The 24,773-nt window shown below is 37.9% G+C and overlaps 2 protein-coding genes across 5 annotated transcripts in view; one reads left to right on the forward strand and one right to left on the reverse strand.

Moving 5' to 3' along the window:
- Positions 1-21,664, forward strand: part of LOC147830068 (uncharacterized) — an 87,443-nt gene extending 65,779 nt beyond the window's left edge. The window contains exons 2-3 of the mRNA XM_087190781.1: positions 20,013-20,933; positions 21,173-21,664. Coding sequence (XP_087046907.1) covers positions 20,013-20,933; positions 21,173-21,664 — 1,413 coding nt within the window. The remainder of the gene's footprint in view (positions 1-20,012; positions 20,934-21,172) is intronic.
- Rab27b (RAB27B, member RAS oncogene family) overlaps positions 1-24,773 on the reverse strand; it is a 190,351-nt gene that overhangs the window by 127,428 nt on the left and 38,150 nt on the right. The gene's annotated exons all lie outside the window — the stretch shown is intronic.

A 24,773-nucleotide genomic window follows, 5' to 3' on the forward strand; every position in this document is an offset into this window, starting at 1 on the left:
TATAGCAGCACAATTTATAATAGCTGGATCTTGAAAACAATGTATATGCCAATCGATAGAGGAATGGATAAGGAAAATGTGGTATTTATATACACTGGAGTACTACACTGCCATAAAGAAAGATAAACGAAGCATTCATAGGTAAAGGGATGCAACTTGAGAACATAATGTTAAGTGAAATAAGTCAGATAAACAATCTTAAATATAGCACAGTTTATCTTATATGAGAAACATAAAATATAAAAGAATAGACAAAGAGCAAAGCAAAAGAGAGATAAATAGGAAGTAGGGAGCAGTTAAAACACTGTACTTCCCCAAATTACTTATTCTTTTGTTTAAAAAATATCTTAAAATATATACTAATTTGTTTCATTTATATGACTAGTTTATCTTAGTTCATTGAAAAGAAAGTTTTGTGTTATTATCCGTGTTTCTTCTTTGTAAAAATCTTTTTGTTGTATGTTTTGTACTCAAGTAACAACTTTAAAGATAATAATACACAGTGAAAAAATAGTAACCAAGTTTAAAGCTGTGAAGGAGCCATTAATAGGAAAGGGAAAATTCCAAGAGATTATGGGCTTTGGAGAGGGAGTCAGTGTTAGGTTGTAGTGGCAAATATCCAGCAAGAGATATTCTGTCACTAGAGTGGTAGTGTAAGGAAGGCACAAATGCTATCAAAGTACACTCAGCCATCTCCTCTCATTTTTTAAGTGAGATGTAGATATGATAATTATCATTCTTATTTTGCTGATAAGAAAAGTAGTGGAGATGCCCAGTTGCTTTAAATGCACATGCTCAGTGGGGAGCACGGTGAAGACCATGATCCCTACCCCCTGACTGCGCATTCAATGTTCATTTACAATGTTGCACTTCAGGAGATACAGGATTGGGTGAAAAAATGATGTCAGAGATGGAGGCGTGAAGTTTACCTGCAAGGATATGAGAATTGGAGTGGTGAAATACTTAGTATCTATTGCAGGAGAGTCCAGTTCAGTTTGACAGGTGTTGATTGGGTGCCTGATCTGTGCTTGAATCTGTGACCCAGAGAGGCAACAGGAGATGATAAGCACAAGGTGAACTGACATCCAAGGAAGAGAAGAGAGAGAAGGAGGAATCGGTAAATAACCTGCACTAAATAAAACCAAGAAGCATCTACTATGTGCAAGACTGCCAAAGATGGGTAGCTTAATTAGAGTTGACAAATGCTACAGACAAGCAGGCAATGGGAACTTAGAAAGTTTTCCCCTATCAGTAGTCATCCCTCCCATCCATGGGAGATGCCCCACAGATACTGAACTTGGTGGATGCTCATATAAGATAGCCTAGCCTTTGTATATAACATACACACATCCTTTTGTATCTTTTAAGTCATCTCTAGATTTCTTATATCTAGTGAAATATAAATGGTATCTAAATAGTTGCTCTACTGTATAGTTAGGCAATAATAGCAAGGAAAAAATGTGTACATATTAGGTACAGATGTGATTTTTTCAAGTATTTTCAAACAATAGTTGGTTGAATCTATAGATGCACATTCTATAAGAGTGTGCAACTGTTCTCTCTCTGGCACAAACTGAAAGTGAAAAGCAGGCTCAATTACAGCTCTCATTCATCTAACTTGCCAGTTTCTACTAGAACCAGACACTTGCTGGATTCTTGGGTTGAATGTGGGACATTTTTATGGAGGTTGAGTGTGGGACAAAAATGGATTTGCTGACAAGGAGAAACAAATATCCATAGAAAATTTAGCCTGAACCGTAAAGGCTTTCAAATATATTGGAATGACAGATTCTCTTCCTACCCCTGTTCTTCTCTCCCTGGGACAGAACAAGAGCAGTGAGCTGAAAATAGTGTAAAGCCTACAGCTCTTCTTCCCAGACCTCTCTCCCACTACAGCTGGACACACGGCACCTCTGCCAGGTGAGGGATGCTATCTGCTGTCCTTGGAACATGTCCTGATACTCTTCACCTACCAAAATCACACACCTCCTCACAGCTTGGCTCAAACACCACCTCCTCCAGGAAGACTTCCCTGAACACCTTTGTTTGGCCTTAAACGACCTCTCTTTTCCTAGGCTCTATAGTTCATTGAGGTTTTGTAAGGACTCTTTCACTAGTGAGACTTCTTAAAGATTATCACATGAACATTTGCTATGCATTAATGTATTTTAAACATTACAAATACTGGCAGACACAGCCTGTAAATTGCAACTTTCATTTCTGATTCCTTCCCATTACCCTTACTTACTCTTTTTTCATTTTTAATTTTATTGGTACAATTGAGATTTGAGTAACGATAACATTCATCATAGGAAATTTGTACCTTTACATGATACATCTTGATTCTTTGTTTTCCTATTCCCCTCCCCTCCCTTCACCCCCCCTTCCTCTTCCTTGTTTACAAAAGCCCTGTTTCCAGTTTTGCCTTTCTCATTTTTTTCTTTTTCCTTCTTTCCCTTTTTTTTTCTTTTGTTCTGTATTTTTGACCTTTTAAGTTTCAAGCTCCCTGAAAGCATGGACCAAGTTTTCTATAATAACATAATGTTCATGAAAGCACTGACCTTAGAGACTCACTAAGTTTTGAATGAGCGGATGAATGCATTCATTTGAAAATAGATGTTTGCAGTTAAAGAAACTTCTGTAATTTACACATTTACTCATGTATGCTTGTGTACTCCATGACACACACACCTCCAGGCATTGGGGACGTGGGTGTGAGAAAAACAATAAAAATCCCCACTTATACAGCCAACAAACTAAAGGACTGTGTGTACAATATACAAATAAAAGAGTAAAACATTTGCGTAAGAGGGATAAGTGCTGAGAACAATAGGCCAGGAAAGAAAGATAGGGAAGAGGGAGGTGTGCAATTTTAAAGAAAAGCATGAGGGAAAACTAAAGGATTCGGTATTCTTTCAACAAAGTGTTAAGGAAGTGAGTGGGCAAGATGCACATATCTGAAACAAGAATATTACCAGGAGAGGACCAGAAAGTGGCAAGGCTCCAGGCAGGAGTATATTTTGATTGCTTAAGGAGTATCCCAGATGCCAACTGTCCAACGCACAGTGAGCGAAGAGGAAGTAGGAGGGATCTAGATTGAATGGTGAGGGCCAAGTTTTCTAGGGTTGCTCTAAGAAATTACCACCAACTGGGTGGCTTTAAGCAACAGCATTGTATCAAAAGTCTGAGAAGTACAGGCAGGAAGGGTTCCTACTGAAGACTCTTAGGGAGAAATTATCTCATGTAGTTCCTCCTTGGTATTCCTTGGCATGGAGCTGCTTCCCTGCAATCCCTCTACCAATCCTGAATTTCTGCCTCTTCTCCTTTACTGCCTCCTAAGGATTCTCTCACTAGATTTAGGGTCTACCCTAAACCAGTAGCAGCCTCATCTTGATACTTATTCTAATTACACCTGCAAAGACCTTATTCAAAATAAAGTCACATTCTGGGTTTCTGAGGCACAGAGTTTGGAAGGACTCTATTCCCCCTACTGCTAGGAATAAGGATGACACCATGAGGAAAGCTAGGAGGCTGCTCAGCTCTCAGTAATCCAGCCAGGGCTCAAGCAGCTGATGTGCAGGTGGTGGGAAGGGGACTTTTATTCAAACTTATTTTTTAAATAGACTCAATGGGAATTATAGACACATTGGATTATAGAATTCTTCAGTTTTTCTTCTTCGCTGCTTCAGAAATAAGGGAACCATTGGTTTTCAGAAGAAAAAGCATTGTGTGGCAGACAGTAATTAATATTGCCTCCTTGGGCCAGGGATTTAGCACAGTGGTTCTGCTGCTGGCTGCCTCACAAGCACAAGGTCCCAAGTTCAATCCTCAGTACCAAAAAAAAATTGTCTCCTTGATTTTGTCCTGGACACAAGATAAACCCAAAGGATGGCTCACAATCATTACCAGGAGGCAGAAGAAGTAAGAGCCCTTTTCCAGATTTATTATTTGGTATTTCTTGTTGAGAGTGTCTATGACTTAATATATTTTGTTGTAATTCAAAGTTTAAAATGTTACAGATGAAGTGTTCTGGAGATAGGGAATGCATTCACATGTCAAGGATAGATAAATGTGTTGAATTTCTCATGTACACCCAAGGACCAAAACAACTCTGTTCTGATCCACTGGGTCTATTTGAATGAAAATATTTCTCACTAGGGAAGGAAACTGATTTCACCTATCCAAAGAGAGAGTGCAGACTTGCATTTTAAAGAGCCTTAGGAGTGAAACTCGGCTGGAAAAAAAATAATGAGGCTCAAAATGATTTTCTGAGTGCTTTGGTAACAGTTTAAGATGAAATCTTTATTTACTTCCTAAGTTAAAATCTCTAGGAGATAGGACATGCACACAGAATGAAGGAAATAAACTAGTATAAATTATCCCCATTATGATGTCAAATTCATAAGAATGTCTCTCATTTCAAAATGCCTCTCTGTAGACCATTCCCACTGATTCAAAAATAGTACCTGTCACATTATCTAAAAAATAATCTCTCATTTTCTAAGATTGGTGATCAAATTCCTTTTGTCAAATTCTCATGTTTTTTCTTCCTTGCTGAATGAATCCAGGGCTTGAGTTAAAGCTTCTTTGTGTCCCTCAAAATAGGGCATCCCATCGCTGTCCCCTGCCCTGCCTGCACTGCCACTCACACTTTCATTTCATGTTTTGGTTTAAAGCTCAACTCCTCTTTGTCATCTGCTACCCTGTAACATCAGCTCACACACCATGCATGTCTCCTTTTACTGCCATTTTTATAGCCCTGCCATGCCCAAGTTCAAGTCATTGTCTGTTGCCTATACTAATGCATTAACCTCCTAATTGGCCTATGCCTCTATGCTTGCACACTGTGATGATTCTCCATATAGTAGCCAGAGTGTTATTTTTAAAATATAAGTTATATTATGTTATTCCTTGCTCAAACTTCTCCAGTGGCTTTCCATCTCACTCACAGCAAAACGTCAAGATCTCTCTATAATGCACAGCCCCACCCCATCTGCCACACAAGCCTTCACTCTTGGGCCACTCTGCAGTGCCTGTGCTCCCACTTATCTTGTTTGACTTGAAACAATAATTCTGTTTTTCAGTTTCATGCTCCTCATCTTTCAGATCTCAGCTCAAACTGCACATCCTCATAAATGCTTTCCAGCCCATTACAGTAATCAAGCACTCTGTTTTTTGTCTTCATAGAACATTGTATTTTATAGCACTTACTACATCCTGGAATATATGCTTGAATGATTGGCCAACTCAGCTCTATGCAGATATAGGATCATAACTGAGTTGACCAGGATTAGTTAGCTTCAAAAGTCTGGGAAGCCACCCTACACAGAGTATGACTAATTGCACGATTGTTTAATGAATAAATAACACTTTCTCTACCATTCCCTTGATATGTGTTATATTTTTCCCAGCATTTCTAATTATCTTTCTATTTACATCCCTCTAAATACACAACATGTTGCAAAGTGACTTGTACTTTATAGTCAGATAGGCAAAAGTGTGATTTAACACATGCTTATTGACCAACTTCTGTCTTCAGAGCTCACTGCTTCTCACTGGTAGGATACAAACATTAAACAAATTAAAAAAGAAACGTTTCCTTACCTTTTATGAGAACATGTAACAGAAATTTGTGCTGTGCCTGTGTTTAATTATATGATTGCAGAGCACTACGAAAATGTGTTTTGATCCCTCAAACTTATTTTATTTTATTTTATTTTTTGGTACTGGGGATTGAATTCTGGTCCTTGCAGTTGCAAGGCAGGTGGCAGAACCACGGAGCTAAATCCCCGGCCCCCTCAACCTTATTTTAAAGGAGGAACCAAGGCCTGAGCAAGTTATGAGATACAAAGCTAATTAGTGCACACCCAGGGACAAGACATCCCACCTCCTGTTTGGTGCTCTTTCGTTTGTTCCCACTTCAGTACTTGACACTCTAGAATCATTATTCAGTGCCTGCATTTTAGGGGTGAGATTTTATGAGAGGAACATGTCTGTCCAGAGTGACAGAGCAAATTCAGTTCATGTTGGGATCCAGCAGGGACGCTTGTCTCCATCCTTGTTCCTCCTTTTTTTCTTTCCAGTGACTTGCCAGTAGAGATAGGCATTTTTTTCTATTGCCTCTCAAGCCTTCTTGGCTGTGCCAGAATAGGATCAGTGGCTACTATGGGCTCTTCCTCCCAATAATTCAAACTGTTAGATAGATCTGGTGTCAGCCAAGGCATCGACCTGATAAAAATACTGCTGAGTGATGGTCTGATCAGGTCCACACTGGTTTTTTGTTTTTTTGGTTTTGATTTTGGGATTTGTTTTGTTTTGTTTTGTTTTGTTTTTGGTGTGTGTTTGTAGGGGGCCTCTCCTTAGCTCTGAAGATGGTTAAATACCAAAGAGTCTAAACAGAGAAACTGCTCCTTGCCCATTTAACCTCTCCCACAACTGTGTAGATTATGCTGTCACAAAGGGAAGAATTCTAGGGCTTTGCTTATCAACCAACCATAGCCTGATGCCATAGAGAAACGACTTCTGAATCCAAAATCTCTTCTTTAGGTGAAAGTATTAGGTGATGTTTTTAAATGCATGTAAGCATTTCCAGAGTGCCGACAGAACAAGATGTGCCATACATACAAAAGATGTCCCATTTTCAACCTTTTCTTTCACTGAAGAGTCAATATTTTGTAACAATAAACACAACAACTTATTTCATACTTTTATAGCTAATGCAGTTTACAAAGCTGGAAAAATATGAGTGAAGGAAAAGTGATAAACAATAAAATAAACTATAAATAATGCATCAAATTGCTACACTGTATCATTTTCCCAATGAAAGAAAAATCATCATTTTCATAGGAACTTATTATTTGTGTTGTACTAGGTTAAGTTTATTAGATTTATTACCTGTTTTAACCCTCAAAGCAAATTTATGCACAGATGAAGAAATGGCAACTAGAGGAATTTTAATAACTTGCCCAAAGTGAGACAGTTTTTAAGCAGTTAAGACTTCAAGTTAGAATATACTTGGAATGCATGGCCAGGAGATATGTACAGAAAGAGGACAGACAGCTCACTGGATGCTTCAAAAACAGGAAAAAGACACAGAAACCTGAAACTCCAAGGTAGGCAACCTCCTGTATATATTGTCAGCATAGCTGTTCTAAGGTGCGGCTAGGGGCACTACAGTACCTGCAACAGTGTTCCCGTCCTCTAGCTAAGACTTCCATAGACGTCCTGGCCACTGGAAGAAGCATAGAAACTTGACTGCTTCCTACCTGAGCCAACTGTCCACCCTGCCATGAGCAACTTTAAGGTTAAAAAGAATAAACAAACCCCAAGTACTCTATATTGCTGCCTTCTTGAGTCGTGGCTATTTCATTCCTCAAGGTCCTCTTACTGATTATACTTTCACACACATTACACATTTGATTTGATTTCTTCACAACTACTCAGAGTTTGCAAATCGGGTGCTTCCTTATTTTATAGCAGTGATTTTCAACGCTGTCTGCACATTAGAATCACCTGGGGGAGTATTCAAATGTCTAAAAGCCTGGGCACAACATCCCAGCAGTTAAATCATAATCTCTGGGGAACTGGGCCCTCTCATCACCTTCCACAAAACTCCCAGATGATTCTGGTGAGTACCTGGGGCTGAGAGTCGAGACTTGAACCCTGAATAAACTGAGACTCATGGCTCAAACCAGCAGAATCTGAGTGAGAAATGGACCAGACACTTGCTCTGTTCCCACTGTCTCCAATGACAAGTGAGTACAGGAAATCCACACTGGTGCATCATGAAGTGTCACATCTAATGATTGTGAACCATACAACCTCAGGGACTGGAAGAACTATATCCTCATCCTACACAATTTGGATCTAAGAACATGTGCCAGCTGGGGCCACTGAGGACCCCAACTAGTGCAAACGAAAACTTTGCAGCCCCCCAAAAGTGATAACTAGAAAAGTTTTCATGGCAAGAACCATTTTCCCAGCTTGTCATTTTCACAAACTGCTTCACTTCTCCAACTGCTTTCTCACAACCTGGTAGATATGATGCTTGTTTTTAAACTGAACTTCTTTATTCTTTTCATTTTTAATTTTTGAGACAGTGTCTCACAAAGTCACTGAATTGCCCAGGTGAGGGTTGAATTAGCAATTCTCTTATCTCAGCCTCCCAGTACTGGGATTATAGGTGTGCGCCAACACCCTGGCTCAACCTCATTTCCGAGTTTTAGAGAAGCATTACCACAGTCCCATGGCTTTCTCTAGTACATTCTGTTGAATACAAACTCAACTGTGATTTTCCCAATGATCCATAGAGTCTTGCAACCTACCCCCCAATCTCTATCCCTTCCTCAGACTCTTTTTTTCATATTCAAATATCTAATTACCTAAGATAACTCCTTCAAACCCCCAAAGATGACATGAGCACCTCATATTCAATGAGTCCAAAACTAAATTCACCATCTCTTCTTCTACTTCCATCTCACCCAAATTCTCCATTGCGCTCATCTCCCTCCACCTAGTTACCAGAGCTAGAACTCTGCTCCTGATTTTTTCCCTCTTTAGCACTTCCCACACCAATTAGTCAGTGAATGCTGCTAATTTCACCTCCTTTCAATTTCTCTGATGCTGTCCTTTCCAACACCTCTGTCCTTTGACTCTCAAAAGCATTACTATCCCCAAGCTTCTAGAACGGTCTTCTCATACCAATTGACTACCCACCTACCAGAGTGTAGAAGTAAACCTGACTGTCAACTAGGCTTTTCATCATTGTCTCCTGGGACAGAACTGAGTCCTGTCTGGCCAATGTCACTCTTTGAACTGGCAGCTACCTTTCTCTCTACTCAAAACTCTCCATAGCTGCTGTGTAGGACTCAGTTCTCCAGAAATAATGCACTGATTGCAATCCCTCTCTAACCTGCCTTGTAACTGTGCCTTTGGTCAGTTAACTTCTGGCCATCACTGAAAACTCCTTTCTGTTGCATCCTCTTCTGGCAGCTGGCATCTTTCCTCTTCTCCCTCCCAGGATCTTCTTTGCCCTCAGAATATCCTGAACAGTTCTCTTATCATTATGCTTACAGCCCTGTATTATAATTAATCATCATTCTTCTCTATGTGAGTTTCTTGAATTCAATTAATGTACTTGTATCCTCAGCAGCTAGAGCCTCAAACTCAGTGAAATGTTATTAAATTATGAATGAATTCTTCCATAGCACTCAGTATGTTCTGTTTCCACAGTACTTATTACTTTATATTGTATTTATTGTGTCCTTCCTTTGTCTCCTCAACTAGATAATTAAGTCCAGAAAGCTGTCAAAGGCTGAGTCTTACATGCCTTTGTTTCTTCAGTGCTAAACATATTTCCTGACCATGAATAGGTGCTCCATCAGTGACAACTAAAATAAAGGACTAAAAGAAAAAGGAATGTTCCTATTCCCATACAATCATTCAGTAGAATTTGAAAACATTAAATGTCAAAAAAATTCAAGTAAAATCGTGGTGTTATGGTTTACTTCTCTACTCACATTAGAGATTCTTAAAATTTTAAGAGTAACATCTTTAAATAGTTCTCTGCAAATAGGATATTTGTCTTCCTCTGGAGTTGAATATAAGATTCTGAAAAAGATCATCATTTCATTGACTGAAAATTGAAGGAAATTGTTCCTCATAAATGTAGTAAATGGACAAAGACATCCTAGAATAATTAGTGAAGAAAGATGGAACTTACATTGTGCATAACTGTAGCATGAATCATTTGTCTTGTCAGCTCAATCACAACTATGTTGAAAGCATGATTTTTATGTAAAATCTTAAACATCAATGATTAGAAATTCAAGAACAGTAGGTATTTTTAAAAGCCTATAGATATGTATTTTAAAACAATAGATATTTTCAAAAGCCTAAAGCAAAGAGAAAAATTAATAATATTAATTGATAGTAAAATATAATTAACATTGTTATACTTGAAGCAAAAAAGACAAAACATAGCTTTTGTAGTATTGCTGTAGAATTACATGAATATCTAGAAAAACCTGTATATTTGTTCCATATAGTCAGTCTCTTTTCACATCCAGATTAACCACTAATAATTTTTGCTGTCTTTGGACTCTCTTATCACTGATTAATAGCTTTTAAAAATTTTCATATCACATGTTCTTTTTAGAAAAGAAAAAAATTGTTTTTCAGTTTTCTTTGCTGTTAATTTTAGGTGGAGGACAGCTGTAATCTGGAAGAGTTCTGTAATCTCTGATGGTACAGTTGAGAAGGAGGATGACTCATGTTAGGAACTGGCAGCTGTCTGCACCTGTCATAAGAAATTAAAGTCTAGGAGCCAAAACTCCTTTGGGTGAGAACATCCCACAGCAAGTCTTAGAGGATGGAAGCAAAAGGAAGAATTCAAGCTGGAAGGAAGTCATGAGATCTCTTTGAGATGGGTTGTTCTTGGTGAAGCCCCTGCTGTGTGTTAAAGCCTGATCTCCACCCACTTGTGTCAGAATCACCTGGGTAGCTTGGTGGAGATCCACATTTGTGCCTCATCCCAAAGGTACAATCTCAGGTTTCCTGAAGGTTGGATCATGAATAGGCATTGTAGCAGTCTCCTCAGGGGACTCATAGTCACACTATTGTCTAAGGTCAAGTATTTTCAGCCATGCACAAAATATCTGCAATCAGCCCTTTCTCTAACACTCTAGAAGATCATGTTAATTTAGAAGAGGTTTGAATCCATTTAAATTTAGGCAATTCATTTGGAATCTTTCGTGTGACATTAACAAAAATTATTTGTGACATATGCACAGTGAATCTCAAAGTGCATTAAGGCACAGAGAATTGTTGTGAGGTTTTGGGGAAACCAAGCTCACTGAATTCACCCAACCGTCATCCTTACTTCCCCACAGAGCACTCCAATGGCTAACACTTTGGAGCTTATATTTTTAATGACATAATCCTCTAGGGAAATAGATTAACCCTTATGTAGACTTAGATGATTTTTGTGGATAACAAAAATTTTAAGCTGGATTAGATCAGTCACTGATAAAGTCTTAATAAAGGGAATATAAAAATACTCAAGCTAGAAATTCTAATTTCACTAATTACTAACATTAGCACAGAAATCTATACATACTTGGGGATATTATAATTGTTTGGTAGGCAAGGTATGAGAAGCAAAAAGTGAATTTAAATGAAACCATGAAAGCTCAATAGCACAATACATGAGTGATATGCTGCATGGTGGTATGAAATTTGGGGCCAGATATGGAATCATTGGGTTAGAAATAAACTTGGTGGTCTGACTTGCTTGATATTATGTTAGAAAGGACCAGGAAGGAAAATCATTTCTTTTGTTCCTGTCCAGGCTGCTGAAAGTACCATCCCAAATCAGAAGGTACCCTTTTGGGGACAAAAAGGTCGTGTAGTCTTTCAAAAATAGTACACCATCATATTATCCTGTCAAAAGCTGCCTCCATAGTATGAGCTGACATAGATACAAAATTTACAAGGGTGATATGCACACTTTTTTAGGAAATGAGAACTGTCATCAGTGTCCTAGGATGTGACCAATATCTACAGAGGAAAGCAGAATTTATACAACTGAAAGCCTTTGGTCTTGATATACAACTTGGCAGTCTTCTGTTTATGATTTGACTCCAGGGATTTGCTGTGTTCCCTGTCACCATCTAACAACATAGAAAATGTGGAAGCCAGACTGGCTTCCACCCACCACTCAGCTGTGTCCAAGGCACCTGTTCTTATAATTACTTGCTTTGCACTCAGAAAAATGCAAATAAGTTTATTAGCAGAAGCAAAAACATAAAATGAATTTTAATCTATTGTACAAATAGCAAATTAACTCTTCATAAAAACATGCATAATATAAGTGATCTTATACCTCTTTTTTTCCTTCCCCATTACGTTTACTGGTACATTTTAGGTATAAAATACAGTTACATTCGTCATTGGGATCTTGTACCATTACATGAGTATCTTGGTTCTTATTTTTTTCCCCTTCCCCTGCCCTCCCTTCACCCCTTCTACCCTTCCCTATTTTCAGAGACTTTGTTTCCTTTTTTTTCCTTTTCTCATATTTTGCTTGTCTCTTCTTTCCTTTCCCCTACCCCTCCCAATTCCCCTTGCTCCTTTAGACCTTTACTTCCTATTACACAATATCAATCATACATTTTAAAAATTACAATATCAATATCTAGGAGACATTACCACAGATTTTACAGAATTTAAAAGGATATAAAAAGCATATTTCAAAAATATGTTTTGCAATAAATTTGACAACTTCTAGGAAGTACCTTGGAAGACAAATTAATGAAACTAACTCTGGAGGAAATATAAAATTTGAATAGCACCTATTAAAGAAAGTATATTCCTAGCTTGAAAACCTACCTATATGACAACAACAGGCTTGTATACATTTTAACTGATAAGTTATATCAAACATTTAAAGCAGAAAAACAAGAAACACTTCTCCCCTCATTTTAGGAAATCAACGTGCTAATCCTAAAACTGGATAAAGATAATAGAAGAAAAAAGTATGAACATAGATAGAAATGTGTTTAACAAAACATACTATTAGAAGTCAGATCTGGCAGTATGTAGAAAGTGGTTTTATTATCAGGATGGCAGTGTTGGTTCAGCATTGGAAGATCCACCCCCCAGAAGTCTTCATTTTAACAGAGGAAAGGAAAAAGCCATATGATCCTGTCAGTAGTTGGAGAAAAAGTATTGGACTAAATTCTACAGCTATCCATGGTAAAAGCTATCAGGAGACTAGAAGTAGAACAGAACCTTCTCTACAGATTAAAGACATGTACTCCATACTTCCAGCAAAAATGCCTTATATGAATGGAGAAGATACAACGTTTTCTCCCTAAGGTGGGGAACAATCTTATGTCTTTTAATATTTGTATCACTAATATCAAGTTCCTCCTTCCTTCTATATTTAGAAAGTTGTATATGTATGTATATGTGTGTATATATATATATATGGGGGAGTAGAAACAAGCTAGAATGCTTATAAAATCTGGAAGATGAAACTATGTCCAGACATTTTAGCAAAAAGATAAACTGCACTTGTATTTGTTGCTTCAACACTGTTCCGCCCACTATTATGACTCACAGAAAAGCTTCTTCTGTAGCTTACCCAGGAAACAGTGTTCCAAGACAGATCCAGCTCCCTCCTGGGTTACCATTAATTCATCTTTCAAAGAGTTGCCTTAGGAGGATTTCTTCCCAGTCATTTGAACTAAAATGAACACTGACTGCTTTAGATTCTTTTTTTTTCTTTTAAGCTTTATATATTAAGGCATTCCTTCTCCATTGAAAAAGCTGCATTAACTTTTATGCCAAAATATACTTTCATTTGTAATGCAAGCCTTCAGGCTACCACAAACCTCTCAAGATTAATTTTGCCAGAAGGAAGAATGTTAAAATTCCCTGAGCTTGTTTTTGAAAGAAGTTGATCTCTATAATATGTCTTCAGAAATTACAGGAAGTTCTTGAGTTCTTACCTACTGCCACCTTCTGCCTCTGGGGCAAAGGAGAACAAAGTCGTAGAGCTAAGGAGAACAAAGTCGTAGAGCTAAGGAGTAGGTCACTTTTTATTTACAGCACAGCTTGCCAAGTTTGCTTTAGCAGCACATTAAATAAGGTTAGAAAGATACTTAGAAGCTTATCTGGGCCACTCTATAGTACTGACATGCTGGCTCATGTACCGTACATGCACAACAGTGTCCACAAAATACTAACTTTTGTACCACAAAAAGGGGAGAAAGAGTAAATATACATCTTTCCCTCTACTGATGTAAAGAAACACTGAGTAGGTAATAGGCCAAATGTTGGGCTTTAGGTGGGGGATTTGGAGGTGGGCAGAGTGAGTTGTTGGAGGTGACTGTTCATGGTGTAGTCTTTTCATATTGTTTGAAGGTGGGACTACTTATGCAAAAAAATTAAAATTTCCATAGGATGATATGTACAATATGTCCCTTAGTTCCTTAGTAATTCTTACCTCTGTCTTACCTTTGGGAGTAACTATGATACCACTTAGCTCTTAGGTTTTATATGTCAGGGACATTATTCCATATCCATGACCTCCAAAATAATAGCCTCTGATGAAATTAGACCTCAATTAGATTATTATTATGACTAAAAGCCTAAGTAGGATCCGTTAAAAAAAAAATAAAGACCAAGGTTTTAATTTTGTCTTCTTTTTTCTATTAAATTTGTACCCTCTTTGTCCCATTAATAAAACTGCAGCCAAAAACAAAAAACAAAAATCTCTCCCTCCATTTCATCTTTTATATCACCAATCAACAAGAAAAAAAAAAAACTACCACTTGGTGAAAGCCTACTCTATTCAAGAAAGTATCTCAAGCTTTACATTTTACAGATGAGGGAGACTGTGGCTCAGGACATCGAAGTGACTTGCCCAAATTGCTAATCCAGCATGCATGCCTAATTCTGCCTCATTAGAAAGCTCTCATTATGCCCCACAGGACCACTTCAGCTACTCCTCCAGCTGACTGCATGTGAGAGGTAGTGACGAACTAACTGGAGATGTTCAACTGCGAAGCTGTGGAAACTCTAGCAGCATCCTATAAATGAAAAACAGAGAAAAGCTCCTCATTTCCTTTCCTGTTCTAGCATCCAGATGAGTTATGCTGCATTGCTGCCTCTAATGAAAAGAGATTCTGCAAGTGTTTGTTAGAAAAATAATCCAACTGTTAAAATCTTATACAATATAAGGATGGAAAGAACGTTTTATCATTTTCTTTCTAACCTGAGGGTCTATAATTCTTTATTTAGACATCTAAGGAGTTAGGAGAATAACACTGACAATTGTCTCATTATCCAGGGGAAAATGTAATAAAGAGTATAAGATGAAATCCCTGCTATAGGAACATTCTTACTCTCACTGCCTTTTGTTTTTTTGTGGGGTTTTTTTTGGTACCGGGGAATGAACTCCGGTCCTTGCGCTTTTGAGACAGGTGTATCACTATCACTGCCTTTTGAAAAGTCAATCAAGTATTGAACTTTCATAGTAGTAGCTGTGGGAAAAATTCTCCCTGTGGTCTTGTGAACTTGTCATCACATACCACATACCAGCCATAGAAGACAAAATGGGTAATCTAAAGCATTTTACTGTTTGAAAACCACTGTTACGAAAATAAAAAGGCAAAACACAGAATGAAAGAATATATTTACAATATATTTGTTTTGCAAAGGATTAGTATCCAGAAACCCTTATACATCTACCTGGATAAATGATTTGAACATTTTGTCATTTCTCAAAAGAAGAAATAAATGTATCTAATAAGCCCACATAAGGAAGATCAACAGCATATCATAGAAATGCAAATTAAACCTGCAATGAAGTCACTAGAAGGGCTAAATTAAAAAATACTAATACTATCAAGTGCTAGTGAGGTTATGAAGGAATTAGGGCTCTTTTCTCCTAGGGAAAGTAAAATACAACCAGCCCTTTGGAAAGAAATTGGCAGCATTTTACAAGGTTAACTGTATACTTCCAAAGGAACAGGAAGGAATTATGAGAAGTGATAATATTTTACATCTTGTGATTATGCTGAGACATACATTTTATAAGGCTTACTGAGTTTTACATTTAAATAAATGAAGTTTATTTTATACAAATTATATACTACAACAAAATCACTTTTCAACAGTTTTCTCAGCCAGATAAATTTCTGTTCTACAACTAGCAAAAGATGCAGATTACATTAACAAGCTTATGAATGTGGTTATGTCCTGGAAAGGGCTTTTTAAAAAAGGGCTTGGAAAAATCTGTTTGCAATATCTGTGATATGGTAGGTGATTAATATGTATTAATTGTATTTTCACTTTTCCATGTCTCCTTATGTTTAAAAAGATATCCTTAAAAGCAGTCAGCTATAAAATAAATACTGAGAAATATATGCAGAATGAGATTGAGCTAGTGGTTGGCCATTTAAGAATAATCAAGAGAGTCCTATACTATATTCTAACTGTTTTATTCTTTTGTGTTACTTGCTATTTATCTTCCAAAATTCTGGTGTCTCACACTTTTTATTATACTCATTTAGCATTTATTTCCTCTATTGAACATTACATCTTTAGGCATATAATTTGACTTTTCAATTTACTAACTTCCAGAAGGCAAGAACCATGTTTGACACCCCTTGAGTATGCCTGATTTCTCTATAGTAGTGTTCAGTAAAATTGAGCATATTGGTGGAGAGCATATTGATATTTCAAAAATAACCATGCTACTTCAATATTAATCAAATAAATGAGATGTATTCATATCCTTTTTAAATGAAAAATTCATTTATTAAAGAGAATAATCAGCCAAATAATTTATATTTTTCTTTTCTGTTCATTAACCTAGGATATTTCATTTATTCACCAGTCTTATGAGGGAAATACACAGCAGTGAATACTCATATTAGGAAAACAGAGCATGCCCAATTAAACAACCTCATGCTGAACCTCAAGCTTCTAGAAAAAGAAGATCAGGACAAACCCAAAGCACATACAAGGGAGCAAATTATAAAGATAAGAGCATAAATCAATGCAGTGGAGACTAAGAGAATGATACAAAAAAATCAGTGAAGCCAAGGCTTGGTTCTTCAAAGAGAATAAACAAAATTGACAAACCCTTAGCCAACCTTATCAGAAAAAGGAAAGAAAAGGCCCAAATCTATGGAATTATTAAGGAAAAGGATGAAACTAAAATGGACCCAGCAGAAATCCAGAGGATCATCAATACTTACTTCTAGACCCTATATGCCAATAAGATGGAAAACACAGGAGAAATGGACAGATGCCTAGATATGTTTGAATTACCAAAGTTGAATAAAGAAGATCTAAAAATTCCAAACAACCCAATATCAATCAATGAAATTGAAAATGTAATTAAAAACTTACCAACTAAGAAAAGCCCAGGTCTTGATAGTTTCACTGCTGAATTCCACAAGACATTTAGAGAGGAATTACTGCCACTACTGCTTAAACTCTTCAATAAAATTGAAAGGGAAGCAATACTCCCGAATTCATTCCTGGAAGCAAGCATCACCTTGGTCCCCAAAGCAGAGAAAGACCCAACCAGAAAAGAGAACTATAGGCCTATCTCACTAATGAACATAGTTGCAAAAATCCTTAATAAGATACTGGCAAATAGAATGCAGAAGATCATCAAGAAGATCATACACCCTGATCAAGTGGGATCCATCCCAGGGATGCAGGGATGGTTCAACATACACAAATCAATCAATGTAATACACTATATCAATAGAGCCAAGGACAAAAACCATATGATCATCTCAATAGTGCAGAAAAAGCATTTGACAAAAATCCAACATGCATTAATGATAAAAACCCTACAAAAAATTGGAATATACAGTCTCTACCTCAATCTGATAAAAGTCATCTATGAAAAACCAACAGCCAATATCATACTAAATGGTCAAAAATTGAAAACTTTCACGCTAAAATCAGGAACAAGACAAGGATGTCCACTATTGCCACTCCTGTTCAATACAGTTTTGGAAACATTAGCAACAGCAATTAGATAAGAGAAAGAAATAAAAAGAATAAAGATAGGAAATGAAGAAGTCAAATTGTCATTATTTGCAGATAACATGATACTCTATATAGAAGACCCCAAGAACTCCACCAAAAGTCTCCTAGACTTAATAATCAAATTCAGCAAAGTAGCTGGATACAAGGTCAACACACAAAAATCAATAGCTTTCCTCTACATGAACAACAGATTCACTGAGAGAGAAATAGGGCAGACAATTCCTTTCACAATAACATCCAAAAAACTGAAATACCTAGGAATCAACCTAACAAAAGAAATCAAAGATCTCTTCTCTGAAAACTATAGCACTCTGAAAAGAGAGATTGAAAATAACATCAGAAAATGGAAAGACATCCCTTGCTCCTGGGTAGGAAAAATCAACATAGTGAAAATGGCCATACTTCCAAAACTTCTATATAGATTCCATACAATCCCAATTGAAATCCCAGCAGGATACTTCACGGACCTTGAGAAAACAATCCAAAAATTCATTTGGAACAAGAAGAGACCTAGAATAGGAAAGCAATTCTAGGCAACAGAGACATGGCAGAGGGCATCACAACCCCTAACTTGAAACTATATTACAAAGCTACTGTGAAAAAAACCCAGCATGGTACTGGCAAAGAAACAGACCTGAGGACCAGTGGAACAGATTAAAAGATGCAGAAACAACTGCAGACACACTCAGCCATCTCATCCTCAACAAAGGAGCCAAGCACCCTCTTTAATAAATGGTGCTGGAAAAATTGGGTTTCATCTTGCCAAAGATTAAAACTAGACCTATATCTCTCACCATGAACTAAACTAAAATCAAAACTGATTAAAGATCTACATATTAAAACAGAAACGCTGAACCAGCTAGAACAGAGGTTAGGTAGAATTCTCGAAGATTTTGGCATAGGAAAAGACTTTATGAAAAAAACCTCAGTTGCCCATGAACTAGCACAAGCAATCAACAAGGGGAATCTCTTCTTATTAAAAGGCTGCTGCACAGCAAGAGAAACCACCAACAGAGTGAAGAGACAACCCACAATGTCAAAAAAAATTTCCACCTGTTGTTCCTCAGACAAAGGTCTACTATCTAGAATCTATAAAGAACTGAAACAAATTAGACCTGCTAAATTTAAAGACCCAATCTAAAAATGGGCATCTGAAACAAGCAGACATTTTGCAGACAAAGAAGTAGAAATAGCAACTAAATATATGAAAAAATATTCAACATCACTGGTTATTCGAGAGATGCAGATGAAAACAACACTGAGATTCCATCTCATCCTAGAAAGGAGGGCTGCTATCATGAAATCAACCAATAACAAATGCTGGCTGGGCTGTGGGGAAAGAGGAACCCTGCTCCACTGCTGGTGGGAGTGTTGACTGGTGCAACCACTGTGGAAATCAGTATGGAGATACCTCAAAGAACTAGGACTGGAAGTCTCATTTGACCCAGCTATTCCCCTGCTGAGTATCTTCCCCAAAGAAGGAAAAGAATCATACGACAGTAATATATGTGCACCCATGTTCATAGCAGCACAATGTGTAATAACTAAAAGTTGAGAGCAGCCCAATTGCCCATCAGCTGGAGACTGGATAAATAAAACATGTTTTTTTAATGCGGAAGTACCACCCCCTCCCCCAGTGCACAGGAGGTGAGCTGTGCGGGCACCAGCAATCCCCCCCTACACCTCATGAAAATGAGAAGACATGTACACAAGTCCGAAAACCAGACTTCCAGATCACCGAAAGCAGCCACAAAGGGAAAAGAGGTGGACCACTCTGATACGCAACCACCTGGACTCCCTGAACTGGCAACAAAAGAGCACCTGGGAAAAATTAAACCAGAAATAATTTCTCAGATAACAGCAGAGATTGTGCCCATAGTGTGAGACATGATTAATAAATCTAGAGAAGACACAGGTAAAAAAAATAGAGGAACTAAGGAACATGATGGAATCTCAACAAAGGCAACAAATGGAATACATAAAGCAGATACAAAAGATTTCCAGGAGATATAAAACTCCATTGAAAGCTCAATGAGTCTCAATTAACAGTTGTGGGAAAGCTGAGTGTGGTGGTGCACACCTGTAATCTCAGCACTTGGGAAGTTGAGGCAGGAGGATCGTCAGGAGTTTGGGGCCAGCCTAGGTTACACAGTGAGTTCAAGGGCAGCCTGAACTACATAATGAAATGCTTTCGTAAAAAGCAAAGCAAAACAAAACAAAACAAAAAGTTCTGGCACAACTGGATATCTACATGCCAAAAAATGAAACTCAAGCCTTACCTTATACTGTATAAAATCAATATAAAACAGATCAAACATAATATTTAAAAGCATAAAACAATTAGAAGCAACCTAATGCACAAAGAATGAACAATAGGATTGATTTTCTTTGAAATTTCTTTTCATCCTCAGTAATTTTGTTAAAATCCTTTCCAGGTAGCACAAAATTTCACCAGTGACTGGTCTCTGCGGAAAATGTTTCTGGTTTGCCTTTCAGCTGGTGTGATAACAACAGCAATTGGAGTACTCATAGTGTCCTTGGTGGCTAATGTGAAAAATAATGATGTTATTGTTATAAAACTTCCTGAAAGCCAAGGGACTCCTTCTACAACTCAAACAACCTCATCTACAAGTTCTAAACTTACATTTACCACTACTATAATAGAATCTACCACAACTTCCACTTCAATTCAGCTTATAATCACAACAACCACTGCTAGTAGTTCAACAGCACGTTGGAGCACAAATACAATCACCAGTGCTTCAACTGAAACCACAAAAACATCTGCCATCACTTCAAATGGAGCAACAACTGCCACTAATTCAGGGAGTTCCACAGAGAGTATATCCACAATGGCCACTACTATCACTTTTACTGAACCCACCATTACAACAGCAATGGTAACTTCGACTGAACAAACTACCACAATGACTGCCACCACTTCCACTGAGGATACAAACACACTAGCCATGACTAATGCTTTCATTGTATCCACCACTACCACTGCAGCCAGTACCTTAACTGAACTTACTACTACTATGGGCACTGAAGCTATAACCACACTGTCTCCTAGACCTGCCACCACTCAACTGACCACTACAACAGCAGACATCACTTCAACTGTAACAGCTACTACAACTGCAAGTACTTCCACTCAACCTACAACCATATATACTATCACTACGGAACCCACTGAGCTTACCACTCCAACAGCAGCTACAACAGCTGAATCAAAAAAATTACTACTAGCATGTCCAGTGAACCTACAACCACATCTGGCACCAGTACAGTCTCCATTCAAACAGCCACTGCAACAGCGACCCCTACTTCAACTGAATCAGCTGCCACTACTACTAGTATTTCCACTCAAGTCACAATCACATCAGTGACCACTGCTCCCTCAACTGAAACATTCACTACACTAGCACTTCAATAGAACCACCTGCTAATACTGTTGAAAGTTCTACTGTCCTTACAACAAAATCAGAAATAAGTATATCCCCAATTCAAACATACACTGCAATAACAGCATCTACTTCAACAGAACTACCTACTACTTCTGCTAGCACATCCACTGCACTTACAAGCACATTAGCCACCAGCATCTACTCAAACAGCCACTACAACAGCATCTCCCTCTTCAACTGAACCACCACCTACTACTACTGTTGGAATTTCCACTGTTTTTCTATCCATATCAGCCATCACTACTGCCTCACCTCAAACATCCACTACAACAGCAGCCCCCACTTCAACTGAATCACCTACTACTGTTGGAACTTCCACTATTCTTCCAACCATATCAGACAAAACTACTGTCTCAACTGAAACATCTACTGCAACAACAGCCCCCACTTCAACTGAACCACTTACTACTATTGCTGGAATTCCCACTGTTCTTCCAACCACATCAGCCACCATTACTGCCTCAACTCAAACACCAACTAAAACTGCAACCCTGACATCCACAGAACTACCTTCTACTACTTATCCACCTACTACTATTTCTGGATCTTCCACTGGACCCACCTTGGCTACAACCACTGAATCTTCTCAAGAATCCATTACAACAGCAGCCTCCACTTGAACTGAACCACCTACTATTACTATTTCTGGAACACCCACTATCCCTACCACCACCGTGGCTACAACCACTGCATCTACACAAACACCCACTGGAATAGCAGCCCCCACTTCAAATGAACCACCTACTACTACTTCTGGAACATCCACTATCCCTACCACCACTGTGGCTACAACCACTGCATCTACCCCAACATCCACTACAACAGCAGCCACCACTTCAACTGAACCACCTACTACTATGACTGCTGGTACATTCACTGTACCTGCAACTATGTCAACCACCTCTGCTGTGTCAACTCAAATTTCTACTACAACAGCAGCCCTCATTTCAACTTAACCACTTTCCACTACTGATGTAACTTGCACTGAACTTACAACCATATCAGCTCCCACTATTGCCTCAACTCAACCATCCACAACAGCAACTACCACTGCAACTGAACTCATCTACTACCCCTGTCAGAACTTCCATTGCACCTACAATCACATCAGCTACCGCTACTGCCTCAACTCAAATACCCAGTACAGCAGCAGCTGCCACTTCCACTGAAGCATGTAGTAGTACTGCTGGAACTCACTGACCTTATAACCACATTGGCTATAATTAGTGTGTCTTCTCAACTCACTACTTTGATAGTGGCTGTCACTTTAACTGAGGCACCTACTAGTACTCCTGCCATTTCTATTGAACGTACAACCACATTGTCCACATGTACTGCCTCCATTTAACCCACCTTTATAATAACATTCACCACTCTCCCTGAGCTCCACACTGCTTCAACTGTAAGTAGACTTTTGAAGCCATGAGAACATTGTCTTCTACTACAACTGCAACAGCACCTGCCACTTACCTAAACTGATCACTGTAATGACTGCCAGCACTCTCACTAAGTCTCCCATTACAAAGGGCACCGTTACTGATTCAACTGAACCCACACTCAATGGCTACTACCATTCTACCTGAACTGTTTTCCAGCACAATCAATGCTAGCGGCTCTATTGAGCCTACATCCACTATCTTTGTTTAACTTAAACCCATCAAAACAGTAGCACTTGGAACTATAGTTTATATCATAACAAACACAATCAGTATTTCATTTAGGCTACAGGTATAAGCAGTCTATTGCTTCTATAGAACTAATTATCACAGCAACAGGCAATGCTTTTAGGTAACCAAAACCACAGAAATACTTGCAGTGTTTTAGCTGAACTTCAGCACGACATGGACTCATCTCTTGCTGAATCTGCTCTTAATGTGTGTTCATTATATGTAACACTACTTACCACCTTAAATAAGCTACCACAACAGCACATGCTACTTTAACTGACCATACTCTTTCCATAACTACTGGTAGATCTTCATCTACAACTGCCAGCCCAGTTGTGAACACCATCTTGTAATCTGAACCTACCACTGTAACTTCAAGCTTTGGTCCTTCAACAGAATACTACCACAGCTACAATTATCTCTTCAGTTGTGCTCATAGCCGTAACTACTAGGATCATATTACTCAAGTCTATGAGCATCACAACTTTTACTCAAGCTCCTGTCATGAGACTATAATAACAATTCATTTGTATACACAATGGCTATATCTCCCATTGTAGTTTAAGCTACCAATAAATCACCTAATTTTATCTGAAACATGAATTACTCCCACTACTAATGAAACCACAAACTATCTCTTTAACAGAATCATAAGACACTAATACCTGGTCCTCAACTGTATTCACATCCCTCCAATTGCTACTACTCCAGTGATTGAATCTGTTCTGTACTCTGATACGATTAGGACATCATCTGTACTCACTCTTGCCATCATCTCCACTGAAAATAAAATCAGCACATGTTAGCTCAAGAGACTCAACAATACAACATCAGCTAAACTTATAATCTCCAGAAACCATCATTTATTTGTTAAGAGAGTATGCAAACACGTCTGCACAATTTACTATCAAAACACCAGCAGCACTTCCACTGCCCATTCAAATGAGCCTATTAGCCACAGCAACCACAAGGTATCAACAGCATATGCTGCTAAAATTTCATGATAGATACTGCTGCATTCTTGGTAGTTGACAAGTTGAAATAATATTGATTTAGTTCATTCCCCTCTTCACCTACTGAATCAGAGTCATCAAGGATGTGTCAGAATCCCCAGCTTTTCAAAAAGCATGAACCCAGGTCTAATTAGCACTTGTTGAAGTGTTAAAATCAGAAGGCCATTGTGACATTTTATATTTTTTGAATAGTGTGATGAGATTGATACAAATCAGTTAACACTTTCTTAAGCGTTAGGAAATATAACTGTCATTTTTGATGTTAATTCCACTCATAAACAAAGAGTGGCTGGGTAACAAATAGGCAAGTACATAAGCAAAAAACAAAACAAACAAACAAAAAAAACTGCAGAAAGTACATAAGCACATGGTTGGCAGGAAGAGCAAAAGTTCTTTCCTTAACGAAAAGGAAAAAAGACTTCCTGCTCCATCCATTTTTCCTGCAAAATGTCATGGTGTCATTTTTATGTCTGAATAATATTTTATTGTGTCTATGTAGTACTATATTTTCTTTATCCATTTATCTGTTGATGAACACCTTGGCTAATTCCAAAGTGAAATAAACCAGACACAGAAAGATAGGTATCACATGTTTTCTTTCATATGTGGGAAACCAAAACCAAGCAACCAATCAAACAAACAAACAAAAAACCCTAAGCATAAACAAAAGCACCATCATCAACACAAAATAATAACAATAAAACAACAAAAAAATCACCTTAAAATTAGAATAGGGACTGTTAGGAAAGGAGAAAGGGACCAGGAGGAAAGGTTAGATGGAGAGGGAAAGAAGATGGGTATGATTAAAGCTTGATCTATGCATGTATGGAAAGGTCACAGTGAAACCCATTAATTTATACAATGAATATATACTAGTATTTCTTCTGTAAAAATTAGTTTTAATGGTACAATTTCAGTATACATAATGATTGCGTTCATCAAAGGGAATTTGAACCTGTACATGATATATCTTGATTCCCCTTTTTCTCCCAATCCCCTCCCTTCAACCCCTCTTATTTACAAAATCTTTGTTTCTATTTTTTCCTTCT

Source organism: Heterocephalus glaber, unplaced genomic scaffold (genome assembly GCF_053883595.1).
Source record: "Heterocephalus glaber isolate CG9 unplaced genomic scaffold, H.glaber_assembly_v1.0 deba00000331, whole genome shotgun sequence".
In the NCBI taxonomy this organism is placed as follows: Eukaryota; Metazoa; Chordata; class Mammalia; order Rodentia; family Bathyergidae; genus Heterocephalus; species Heterocephalus glaber.